A 14,246-nucleotide genomic window follows, 5' to 3' on the forward strand; every position below is an offset into this window, starting at 1 on the left:
AGTTTATATATATATATATATATATATATATATATATATATATATATATATATATATATATATATATATATAATATAAAACACTTTGCTCTGCTCACTCTGTACATCCCAATGTGCGTATATATATATATATGTATATATGTATATATATATATACATATACACACACACACACACAAACTGTACATTTACAGTAAATGTATATGGACAGCCAGATTAGGAATTCAATAAAAAAAAGTCTCATATAATATTCTGAAGGTCCAGATTCTTATGTTATAGAATGGCCACAGTATAATACCCTTCACCAAAAAGAAAGGGAATCAATGCCATAGTTATGATCAGGTTAAAAGGGGAAATTACTTTTAGTGTTTCAATATATTTTGCTTACATTTAGCTTTATCTGTGTGAAGTAGGCTATATAATTCAGGGTTAACAAAATTTAACCCTTAAGTAGTGAGATGTCAAGCAAAAAGGTGTCATTTTGCTTGACTTCTCATTACATTCATAATGGCTAACACAGTACAACACCCTAGTACTACAACCCTAAAATAGAATAGCAGTTCACATTATAACCCTTCAGTTGTTTAATTCATAATACTTAGCCTAATTAGAAGGGGGGGGAGTTTCAGTCTGACAAATTACAACATAACATTCTCAAACATTATTCCAATTTAGAGTTACAGGGGACTGAAAACTATCCCATTAGCACTGGATGTGTGGCTGGAAATAGCCTTGGATCACAGGTCCTACTTACACCCATACTCACACTTGCACTAATACAGAATGGTGATCCCTTAAAAAGAAATCAAATGTAAGAATCTGTGTTCAAAATTATAATCCTTCAAGAACATTCCAAGTTCAACAATCTATCTGTGCATATTCTGATGCTCTCTTAGAAAAGAATATTTCATCAGCTGCAGTATAAATGGTCAAAAAAGCATCCCAAACACAACATGCAAAAAAAATGTGTGATGGGGATGAGTCAATGAGTTAAGCTAATGAAAACAAGTGAAAACCATATAAATCAGTTTTTCTCAGACTTCCCAAATGCAGCCTATTTCAGCAATATTAGGGCGCAAGGTATGAACAATCCCTGGAAAGGTTACCAGTCCATTGCTGGGTGAACACACACACTAGGGCCAAATTAGCAAAACCGATTTACCTAGCCTGCATGTCTTAGTACTGCGGGAGGAAACAGGAGCACCCAGAGCAAACGCACACAGACACAGTGAGAACAAGCATGAAGAGAACACCTGGAATGCGCACCGCACCCTATTCTCCTTACTGTGACAAAGCAGCTATACCACTGTACCACTCCTTTTGGGCAGCCATTTCTAATAAACATACTTTATAGTTAAAACAAAAACAGTTTTAAAAGTATGTTGGTAGACTAAACAGATCATTTCAGTAATCTACAAAATGGAAATAAGCATATCGAGAAGACCATTAAGAAAGAGAGAATTTTTGTATCTTTTTTTGAGTATGAAGAAAGCCATGTCATGAACAATAATGATTATACTTGGTGTCTAGTATTTTGCATAATCATCTGCATTCCCACCAATAGTGTACTGATGCTATGGGATATTTGACTTACTGAGGTAGCGAGAAATGAGAAAGGACAAAAGTCAGGCATGGAAAGACCTCTTGAGTATAGGCCACACTGACTGTGAACAAGCACATCTGTATGCTAATATTGATATATTTAGGTTACTAGGGGTGATAAAAGTTTTTTGAGTCAATGGAAGTCTGGCAGGAGAGCAAAAGGTGGGAAGTTAATAGGCAGAGACTTGTAGTCCTAGAACATATTGCAATGCCCATCTATGAAGACATGTAATTTGCCCTGAAGCCAGGGAGACTGGAATCAACTAGAAGGCAATCTAGCCTGGTGATTCTTTAACTGACAATGGCTGGTAAGACCACAGAACTGACCCAGCATTGGTTATAAAGGAACCACAGACCAGAGAGAAGCTGAGTTTAAAGATACGATCAGAGATAGGGCAAGGACTTACAGCACCGGTGAAGAGATGCAAGTAATAGGAGACGGACTGAAGGAAAGACACATAGAGAGAGGAAGCAGAACAGAATGTTTTGGTGAGGTTCTTATTTCACCAGGTAAGGAAAAGCTTTTCTTTTGATATCTGGGTTTTTCTTACCATTATTCTAGGAGTGGGGGGCACTCCACAAGTTTTTTCTTTATTTAAGACAGTAAATAGTTCCACAAAATTACTGTGTCACAGGGAAGATAAAATAAATAAGAAAATAAATGATGACAAATAAAGCAAGAAAAAAGGAATTTGTGGCCATTCTATCATTTTTTCTACCTATTTTTGAAAAAGAAGTCATAGAAACATTTTAAAAGGGCATACAATCATTCATTTTCCAAGAAGCAAAGTGTACAGCATATTAAAAAGACAAAGACTATTTTAAAGAGTGGAAATAAAAAAAAATACCATAAGTTGGGGGTTTCATTTTTTCCATTGGCAGTTTGTGCTGTGTCAGCATTTAAAATGCAAATTGCTGAAAACCACTGCTGCCTCAATGCTGTGAAAATAATTACTGATGATATACTGCATTATAAAATGTGCTTTTCTGATTCCACATATTAAAACTTTGATGAAAAAATAGGAAAAAATAAACATGCTTCTAAAGACAAAACATGTCCCAAATAAAAATGAAACACTTGACTTTGCACATGTCCATCCATCCATTTTTTAAGCTTGTTTTTTTAAACATGTTATGAAAGGCAGCTAGAACTTGCCCTTTCAGCATTAGGAACAAAGCAAACCAACTGTAGATGGAACACAGTCAGTCCATCACAGTGCACAGTCACTGTGCCACCCACAAGCATTAATTCTGTGTCAGTTTAGAGTCTCCAAATAAGGTACCATAATGCCTATATAAGTCTAATATGAATATCTGTAGGGTAAAAGAAACAAAAGACACTGTAGGAAACACATTAAAAAAACAACAGCTGGGAATCTCCTAACTCCAAGTACAGATCAATCCCAAATGTTTGAATTTTGATATTGACTATTATATGTTTATAAAATAGAATTGGGTATAAATTGGGTAATGCCAACCACACAACAATACAACATTTTATATACAGCACACATTATTACACAGATAAATGCACTGCACCTACTAATCAACACAAAATCCATCAGAAAATACAATGAAAAAAATCTTGACGGGCTTCACTACATGACACCATTTATCTATCATTTCCAAAGAGCCCTTTTCAATGTTATGATATGAGCTCAAGTGCTGCAGGTTAAGTGGCTTACTCAGGGTTGCATAAAGAACCTTGCTAAGATGTGAACCCAGCAGCCTTGTTGTGACCCATTTAACTGCATAGTTAAAACACTGCAACACACATACTAGATTTACAGAATGAACTGTCTATATGCTCCATGCCTCCAGCATTCCTAAATCCAATATTCATTTGAAACGACTGGCATGTAAAAAGGTAGAGCCCAGGAGAAAAACCAACCACCTCAACCAGTGGAGCAACCAGCTGTGAAGCTGGCTGCACCTTGTCTGCGGCAATGAAAGGAGATCTCATAGAAGCCATACAATATGTTCTAATTCTAAAAGGTAATACCTTATACTCACTGTTATTGGTATGTCAATAAATTCTAGTATTAAAACTTGTAAGCTACTCTCACTGCCACAAACTGACTTTGTACATGCTTCTTACTGATGAAATGCTACTTTTGTAATATGTCATGTGCTTTGAAATACTCAACCCCTTGTAAATTATACATGTAAAAATACTTTGTTTTTATTATTCATAAGACTACCAAGGTCAAGTCACAATAGTCACAGAGCTATGCCAGTTTCCTTAAGGTCACACATCGACTTAAAAAAGCTAGCTTCAGCAGCATAACTGAAATTGCCTTTACGTGGAATATGCTTGGACTAGGCTGCATTAAAACTTAACCCTTTCATTCCTAAATCATTCTCATAATTAAGAGTTGGATTTGACTCTGTTTTTTTTCCTTTCAGAGCATACACCTCCACCATTCTCCAATTAAAAAAACGGTACCTTACTTAAGCCACAAAATCTTTCGCCATTTTTAAAAAGCTACAGCTCTTTGAATAAGTCTTTGACGATTTGCAATGCATATTTAGCATGAGGACAGGGCAGCAGAAAAGCATCACATGCTAAAGAGCTCTGCTTTAGTTTTTCTCCTGCTCCAAATTCCAGAGTTTCAACGTGAAGCACTAGCAGCAGGGGACTGGTGATCAAGATGGAACCGCTAAGAGTGTCTAGAGCTTTTTTGATGATTTGAAACAGGTCTGCTCAGTGGGGTGCAGCAAAATGGATCAAAGCATTTCATTTGCGGACACAATGCAAAGCAGCAAGGGCATGAAAAGGAGTGGGGAGGCTGATAAGAAACATTGCAGTAACTCAGGAAAGTGAACACTTTCATTTTCTTAGGATTGGAGGAGTGAGAAAACACAGATTTGGGAAAATATAAATGCCTCCTCCCCAAGAAAAAAAATTCTGTTATAGATTCACATTTAGATACAAGTTAAATTCAGGAGGATTTCTTGTGGTAAAAAAGAGAAAATTAAAAGACCATGATAAAGACTCACCTGCTCTCCAGTGGCACATTGCTACCAAGCACCCAGCTGTCCTGCAGCTGGACGGATTCGGGTGTGGTTTGCAGCTCGGCGGGCAAGGCGGCCGGAGGGGCCGGGCTCTGGTTCCTGCGATTAGTCAGGGAATTTCGGTTGAGGGATGTGACAGAAGGGTGCTGCTGTGATGGGTGTTGCGTATGAGAAGACGGCACAGGCTGTAAGGTTGATTGGTTTTGATGGTTGGCTGGTTGTTCTGCAAAAAGAACAGGGGAAAAAATCATTTGGGATGTGAAACAATTTTCATTTTGATGTTACAAGCAAATAAAATATATGCAAAGTTGACATATGCTACTGTCCTATGTAATTAAGTGCATTTTGTTAAGTAATTTTTTTCTAAAGATCCATGAATGTCATTACAGTGCAACATCTGGACAAAATTGTTTGAGACTGCTGATCACATTCTCTCTCTGCATTTAATTTTGTGCCCACCAGCTATGTGAACAGCCACTTAGTACACCTGCTGCATATATCTGTACAACTGCATACATGACAAATAAAAGTCATTAGTGAGACAATTTAATAATAACAGAAAAAGTCTTCTGCTAACTCCTAGCCATAGGCACATTTTGGATTAGTAAAGCTTTTCATATTGACACACCAAGCAACTGTAATGAGCAACATGCAAACCAGGATTCACTGAATGAATGCTGTGTGTTCTTTAGCAGAAGGTCATTCATCCAAGCAGATGTTTCTTTATGGGTGCTTAACAGAATGTTTCACATCTGATTATAGCACAAGAAGACTCAGATAACTAATGACCTTAACATCCATTAGATCACATAAACAGCTGAATGCTCACTTCCACAAGAAATGAAATCACACTACAGTGTTAAATTGTAAATAACATAGCCTTACAGACTATATATTCCTTCCTAAATATGTGTTTAGTGGATAAGGAACTGGGATTCTGAAATAAAAAGTTGCCAGGGCACTTTGCAGCATGTCTCTTAAACCATGTATGCTCCAACTGAAGAAAAAAAAAAAGAAATAACATGTAAGTGGCTATGCTGTGGATCTGTTCATGTAAAATGCCTTGGGATAATGCTTTTCTATAGGCACTATATAAAATAAAGATTGCATGTTTGAGCACTCATGTTCAAATGGTATGATGCAATACAGTCCCAGAACTTCATAAAAAGCCGAACAAGGTAAAGTCAGGACCCAATCCCTATAGCAGCATCTTAATTAGCAGGCTTACCTTGACTTTAATTGACAGCAACCCCAAACATCTTAACTAAACTGAACAATCTTTATTCAATTAACATTAAAGAATAAGAAAAACTATGAATAAAGCACAAAAGCTAGTTCATCTAACCTTTCTGAAATAACAAACATTTACTTATAGTCCAAGAATCAGTCAAATTACAAATTAAGCTAAAAAAAGAAAGAAGAAAGTTAAGATAGTATCAACAAGACAAGCTTTATGGTAACACTTAAATACCTCAAAGGGCTCTGACAGGGAACCCTAAAAACAAGAAGCAGAACCCCAAAAACAAAATGATAAACAACTCAGAAACTGAACCCTTGAATATTTAAAATCTGAACACAAAATATACATACACAAAACACTCTAATGCAGAATTTAAGACCTAATAATGATAGAACACCTCAATGATTTGATACGTAAAACCATGTAAAGCTAAATAACAAGAAGATTCAGTTAGGATAGCTAAGGCTGTAAAGCAAACTGAAAAGAAGGATTGCCTCAAGACATTGATGTCATTTTAATGATCAAAAATCACTTGAATTACCTTAATGTCCAATATTTGATGCATATTAAGTACACCTAGGAACAGCCAGAGACAGAAAGCCGGAATAAGGCAAAGTTCCAAAATATTACTTTAAAAAGCCTACAACAAAAACTAACATAACATAATAGGCAGCGCTTAAAACAAGTTACATATCAAAATAGGCATATTAGTCAACACTGCTAAATAATCCTAGGTTTTAATTTGACCAAGTCATTGTCTGTGATGAGTTTCCTATTTTCTCAATGTCTCAGCTATTATGTCTTTTTTTTTCCTGAGCACAAACATACTGAAAACGTATAATGTAGAAGGTTGATCTGCTTGACTACTCTAAATTAATTAGAACAGCCGTGATAAGAACAGGTCGTTCAACTCAACTTGATGATCTATCCTATTCACCTACATTGTTCAAAATAACATCAATTCAAGATTTGAAGGTCTGTAAAGTCCTACAGCCCACCACATCAGTCACACATTTATTCTATGTGTCTGTGCTTTTATACATGAAGAAACCCTTTTTAATATTCAAATCTTCCCTTAACACATGTTCAACAGTGTCCCAATTGCAGAATTTATTTTAAAGTAACAGTTGGGATCCAGTGTACTAATTCCTTTCATAATTATAAATACTTCAGTATCCTCTTAATCCTGTGCATTGAAAAGGTTCAACTCCTTTAATATCCTGTCATAGCTCATGGCCTCTTCTTTTCTGAATCAGCCTAGTTGCTCTTCTCTGGACTTGCTCTAATACTGCTGCATCTTTTTTTGCAATATATGGACACTGAAACTGTACTCCAGGTTATTTATATTTTTATCCAAATCATTAATATATATATATATATATATATATATATATATATATATATATATATATATATATATATATATATATATATATATACACACTAATAAAAGGCAAAGCCCTCACTGACTCACTCACTCACTGGCTGACTCACTCATCACTAATTCTCCAACTTCCCTTGTAGGTAGAAGGCTGAAATTTGGCAGGCTTATTCCTTACAGCTTACTTACAAAAGTTAAGCAGGTTTCATTTTAAAATTCTACACGTAACGGTCATAACGTTTGATAATGGTCGACAACGTCCGCCATGTTGAACTTTCTTATTTATGGCCCCATCTTCACGAAATTTGGTAGGCAATTTCCCTGCGCTAATCGAAACCGATGTACATACTTATTTCGATGGTATGACACCACTGTCGGCCGCCATATTGAACTTTCCAGCGTCACTAATTCTCCAACTTTCCGTGTCGGTAGAAGGCTGAAATTTGGCAGGCTCATTCCATACAGCTTACTTACAAAAGTTAAGCAGGTTTCATTTTGAAATTCTACGCGTAACAGTCGTAACGGTTGACAAAGTTCGCCATGTTGAACTTTCTTATTTATGGCCCCATCTTCACGAAATTTGGTAGGTGGCTTCCCTGCGCTAACCAAAACCGATGTACGTACTTATTTCAGTGGTATGATGCCACTGTCGGCCGCCATATTGAAGTTTCCAATGTCACTAATTCTCTATCTTCCCGTGTAGGTAGAAGGCTGAAATTTGACAGTCTCATTCCTTACAGCTTACTTACAAAAGTTAAGCAGATTTCATTTCAAAATTCTACGCGTAACGGTCATAACGGTAGACAACGTCCGCCATTTTGAACTTTCTTATTTATGGCCCCATCTTCACGAAATTTGGTTGGAGGCTTCCCTGCACTAACTGAAACCAATGTACGTACTTATTTCGGTGTATGATGCCACTGTCGGCCGCCATAATGAACTTTTCAACGGTCTTTGTTACTTATGGGCCCATCTTCAAGAAATCTGGTACGCGAGTTAGCAACGCTAACTGAATCTTACTTATGTACATATATATGTCCATAAACCCCATCCCAACGCCTCCCATGGTTTTGGCTGCCTGCCTATATAAGGCCGTCCGTCGCTCCAGTCTCTACATTCCCTTCCTTCCTTCGCCACGGGATTCACGTCTCCCTGCTGATAACTAACTTTTTATTTAATCCACGGCTTCTCAGCTGTTTTATTGTTCATTTATTACGATTATAGTTATTGTGTAGGTATTTTAGACTTACTTTACATTGTTCAGGTACCCATTTCCTTTATCTTTCCAACCGTACCCCCATTAACATGTCTATCGAGGTGATCATCATCGATCAAAGAAATGTCACTTACCGAGTGGTTTCCATGCCCGGAGATGGCACCTACCTTTTCCATTCTCTTTGTTACATATTGCACGGCCATATCAGGCTCACTCTTGATATCTGGAGGAACATTGTGTCTTATTTATTGAATGACTGGGACAGGTTCAAGGTGTGGACTGATGACGGTACAGGAGATAATTATACTACACAGGAGCACTAAAAGAGTGAAATGCTTAAGCCCTTCACCTATGGATCTGCATGTGAGTTGATGGCTGCCGCTGAAATTTTTGGTTGTCACTTTCAAGTGTACCGAAATGGCCAAATATTTTACACCTTTTGACAACCGCCAAAGCCTTTTAAACATCTTAGATTCACAGGTGACGATTTCAGTAGTGAACACTTTGTTGTTTAAACTCTCAAAAGCTGGATGTGAAGTTATCGATGAAACCGGTTGTATACTTACAACGCTTGACAGATGCCGAATGTCTCTTCAACACAAGTCCTACAAATACTGTCGTAATTGAAACAAACCATGAAACTCAAACCGATTATGACAGCAGCAATCCAAGCTTTGAGATTTCAAACAAGATTACTGTTCACATGGCCAACTGTACGTTGCATGCTCAAGAGTAAGCTCAGCGCACAGCTTGGTCATATTACCACCGGAGGGCCGAAATCACAATGTGGTATACAAAGAGATTCTTAACAAATAATTATTGGTATAATTTCCCTCAGTTTAAAAAGGTTTAATTTTCTTCTTAATAAAAATTTTAAGGCAGTACTTCGCCGCTGCGAAGCGCGGTATTTTGCTAGTATATAATATTGTCACACATACTCATCAGAGAATTGCCTTATGGTTTCTGTCGAAGTATATAATAACCCTCTGGGACTAGAGAGGGTATTATCGCCAACACTGTCGTAATGGAAACAGGCTTAAACCGAAGGAAGGAAAAAAGACAAGACATGAAAGCAAAGCACCAAGCACTAGTTCAGTGGGTAATTACCATCACCATAACCCTAAAGCTGCCTCACAAGTGCCAGTTTTAATATCCTTGTGCCATAAACATTTTCTTCATGAGTTTTAGCCAATTTTGCACCCATCTACACACTATGTCCTGAATTCCAATTTCTTTCAATTTCATGCCCAACCAATCATGTGGGGTCCTATCAAATGCTTTCTGAAGATCAAAAGCAATATCATATGCACCATTCTGGATTGTATGCTCTTGTGGCTTCCTCACAGAATTTCAGGAAATTAGAAAAACAACCTAAGTCTGAAGCCATTCTGACTTGACTCTTCACTAACACTCCTATTCTTGACACATGATACTCAAGTCTTTTTCAGAATGATTTCTTCCATTAATTTATCAGTGACACTTATAGTTACTTTGGTCTGCCAAATTAAACCTTTTATATAATGTGATGACATTTACTATTTTCTAGTCCTTTGAGCGCTTATTTCTAAAAATGTACCAAGGGTTTATATATACATTAACTAACCATGTAAAGCATTCAAGGATAATTTTTATCTGGTCCTGGTGTTGTCTGTTAATTATGGATGTAGCTGAATGAATTTTAGATGGCTACTGTCACCTAAATAATAATAAAAACTGATACTTTATTTAAAAAAAACTTAAAAAAAAATAATCTAATTTCAAATGTATCAGCATTGCAAGCTCTGGAGACAAAGATGCACTTTTCATGAGAAGTTTAAAAATGGCTTATTGAAACCGAAACTAAGAATGGTATAAACAATATTTACAGAAGTGAAAACAAGTTATACACAAGGTGTTCAAATTGATAGCTAATGTTCATCCTTGTACAACACTTGTACGCAATAGAGGTCTCCTAAAATACAAAATGCCTCAACAGTGCTCCAACTGATGCAAGTTTAGTTTACTTCATGGGAAGGAAATGTGATTAACATATAGAAATAAATGTTTGTTTAAAACTGCAGCTGTTTTACTTTCCTGATGTTCTCTCTTTGGATGGTACACTTTTGTGGAAAATGTTCACTGCTTATCTACTGTAGTTACAGGATCAGAAGAGATTACATGAAATCAATTAATCCTTAGCCATTTATATCCAGCAAATTCCCATCTTCATTTCTTTACACTGTCTTTATGCAGGAACAGCCCATATGACACAGAATTTTCAGTGCCCACTCCAAAGAGTGTTTACACAGTGCACCCTGCCTTTTGAAGCATTGCATGCTGCATGGCAAATGTTCTTTATTTGCAAAAGTTAGGCATCAGAGATAAAGAACTTGTTGTATAATAAGAGTATGTGAGATTGAGTCCTGAGAGAGAGAGAGATAGAAAGAGAGAATGTGCACCTAGGTAAACACTGATGAAAAGTACTTTATGGTTCATATAGTACAGTATATTTACTGTGGCTGAATGTATGCAGCATATTAACTGTTCATATTGCAATATTATATGTACATTCATGTGTAATTCCAGTTTAAGTGGTGTTAGTAACATAATAAAAGAACACAACTGGTTCAGTACCCATTGTATCTATGGTAATTAAATTTGAAAGATAAATATAATAAGGTACACAGGCATCCTGTTACAGTACTGATACAACACTTGTTTAAGATTGAACTGATTAGTTTTAATTAATGATACATTAAAAGTGAATGTTAAATAACAAAGATATCATTTCAATAACAGGCACAGCTCCTGTTATTCTTTTGGAACCTTTCGTAATTTATACAGTCACATTAAATTGTGTGTGTGTTTGAAGCAGACCAATCAGTCAAACAATACATGAAAATTAAGAAATTGATAACTGCTGGCCCACCACATCTGCTAATTTCTCTATGTTGTGTTATACTTTAATGTTATAATTAACAGCTCTCTTTTTCTCACCTCCCACACATGTATGGTTTAATTCCATTCTTAAAACTGTCAAACTAGTTTCAAAGAAGCAGCCTTATAAGACTTGCATCATTTCTGGATATAGAATTTACATTCACTGTTCAGAGTCTCATGTCTACAGCACAGAAAGGGAAAAAGCTAACAAAAGTCAAATCATTCAGTATTAATTTTTGGTTTTCAGTAATTTGTGGGTCTTGAGACTGAAAAAACTAAAATATTATTGACAGATGATGGGGGTTAGAAGCTCTCCACTCTTTTCCTCCACCTTTGAGCACTCCCTAGTACTGCAATACCTTATGTAAAGAATTCCATTCCCTGGGAAAACATAAGCCTGATATTTTACAAGAAATATATAATACTGGTACACCAAATTATGCAATTTATGCTAATCACATGAATTAATTTCATGTTTTGCATCTTTTTCTGATACTTTCATGGCTATAGATGCTAAAAATTATCATAGAACCAAGTAGCATTTCAAAATTTTAGGCATTTCTAAAATTCTTCAGCACTGGGTAAATTTGAGTCACTGTGATATTAACATGTAAGAAACATTGACTGATGACTCTACAAAAACTGGTCACAGGAGTGTTTACTATGCAATTATAGTCCTTAGCCTGTACTTACTTGTCACTGCAATGGCATGCAAAGTTTTCTCTCTTTGTAGCCACATCTCTTTTCTTGACCACATTCACAGGGAAAATGCCATTTTTAGAAATAACATGTTATGTTATGGAAAGAACATAACCTGAACAATTCATCCATTCAAGTTCCTTACCCCACTTAAATTTAAGTTCAATAATGTTAAGTCCTGAAGAATCTACCCTATTTTGCACATTTCTTTGGAAATGAAATTGATTAGATTAGTCATGATGGATATTTCTGCTTTCAGAGTAATTTAGCACATTTTCTTTAGTGTTTAGTTTAGTAAATACATCCACTGATTTCTGATTTGATCATTTATTTTTGTGTAAAACAGTAGCTTTGCTGTGTTCAGATAAAGCTAAGCTGTTTGTTTCCAAACGATTTAGTCTACCATTAGTGACTCACTGGACATCTTTTAGTCACTAGTTGGTTTTAATGGTGATGGGCTGTAACTAGGCAATAATTTTACTGTTATGAAAAATGTTTGAATGTCTTTACTTCTTCTGTTTTGTTGTCCTTGTGTTTATTTCTGCACTTTTCAATAGTTCGCCTATACCTTCTGGTTCATTCATTGTAGTCTTCCAAGCTCTTATTTTACAAATTATATCCTACATTCTTAGGGTTATCCATGTTTTCTTCTTGTGTCTGACACTATCCGGCTAATGTTTGATCATTTCCAAAAGCAAAAGCTAAATTGTGTCCCACTGTTGCTCAAAATTATGACAGGTTTATTCCAATTGTTTTTTAAGTCACTATGTACCTATTTTGGAGGCACCGGCTGGCATTTTCTTGAAAGCTATTATCCTTGAGGCTATGGATCTGAACTGCCAATCAGAAGGTTACTGGTTTGAATTCCGTAAACGGCAGAAGTGACTCTACTCAGGTTGGGCCCTTAAGCAAGCAGGATTGGCACTCCTGCCACTGTAAAAAAAAAAGCCATACACTGTTCCAGTGTGGTGCTGAGCTGTCACCAATTGCACGGCTGTACTCGGGTCCCTAATGTTCCATCGTTTGATGTATGTAGCAAGGTGCTGTATTAGCACATGCTCCCAACCTCTCTCTCTATATATATCTCTAAGTCGGATAGACACTTTTTGTGAATATTGTTGTCTTTCGCCCCCCTCTATCAGTTAACTGAAAAACTTGAACTTACAGTGCATCTGGAAAGTATTCACAGCGCATCACTTTTTCCACATTTTGTTATGTTACAGCCTTATTCCAAAATGGATTAAATAAAATTTTTTCCTCAGAATTCTACACACAACACCCCATAATGACAACATGAAAAAAGTTTACTTGCGATTTTTAGCAAATTTATTAAAAATAAAAAAATTGAGAAAGCACATGTACATAAGTATTCACAGCCTTTGCCATGAAGCTCAAAACTGAGCTCAGGTGCATCCTGTTTCCCCTGATCATCCTTGAGATGTTTCTGCAGCTTAATTGGAGTCCACCAGTGGTAAATTAAGTTGATTGGACAAGATTTGGAAAGGCACACACCTGTCTATATAAGGTCCCACAGTTGACAGTTCATGTCAGAGCACAAACAAAGCATGAAGTCAAAGGAATCATCTGTAGACCTCTGAGACAGGATTGTCTCAAGGCACAAATCTGGGGAAGGTTACAGAAAAAGTTCTGCTTCTTTGAAGGTCCCAATGAGCAAAGTGGCCTCCATCATCCTTAAGTGGACAAAGTTCGAAACCACCAGGACTCTTCCTAGAGCTGGCCGGCCATCTAAACTGAGCGGGGAGAAGGGCCTTAGTCAGGGAGGTGACCAAGAACCTGATGGTCACTCTGTCAGAACTCCAGAGGTCCTCAGTGGAGAGAGGAGAACCTTCCAGAAGGACAACCATTTCTGCAACAATCCACCAATCAGGCCTGTATGGTAGAGTGGCCAGACAGAAGCCACTCTTTAGTAAAAGGCACATGGCAGCCCGCCTGGAGTTTGCCAAAAGGCACCTGAAGTACTTTCAGACCACGAGAAACAAAATTCTCTGGTCTGATGAGACAAAGATTGAACTCTTTGGTGTGAATGCCAGGCGTCAGGTTTGGAGGAAACCAGGCACAGCTCATCACCAGGCCAATACCATCCCTACAGTGAAGCATGGTGGTGGCAGCATCATGCTGTGGGGATGTTTTTCAGCGGCATTAACTGGGAGACTA

The 14,246-nt window shown here is 36.9% G+C and overlaps 1 protein-coding gene across 15 annotated transcripts in view; it reads right to left on the bottom strand.

Annotated features, from left to right (window-relative positions):
• Positions 1-14,246, bottom strand: part of tenm3 (teneurin transmembrane protein 3) — an 842,281-nt gene that overhangs the window by 238,161 nt on the left and 589,874 nt on the right. For all 15 annotated transcript variants that reach the window (XM_039751049.1, XM_039751058.1, XM_039751057.1 and 12 more), the window contains one exon: positions 4,602-4,839. In XM_039751049.1, coding sequence (XP_039606983.1) covers positions 4,602-4,839 — 238 coding nt within the window. The remainder of the gene's footprint in view (positions 1-4,601; positions 4,840-14,246) is intronic.

Source organism: Polypterus senegalus, chromosome 4 (assembly GCF_016835505.1).
Source record: "Polypterus senegalus isolate Bchr_013 chromosome 4, ASM1683550v1, whole genome shotgun sequence".
Taxonomy (NCBI): Eukaryota; Metazoa; Chordata; class Cladistia; order Polypteriformes; family Polypteridae; genus Polypterus; species Polypterus senegalus.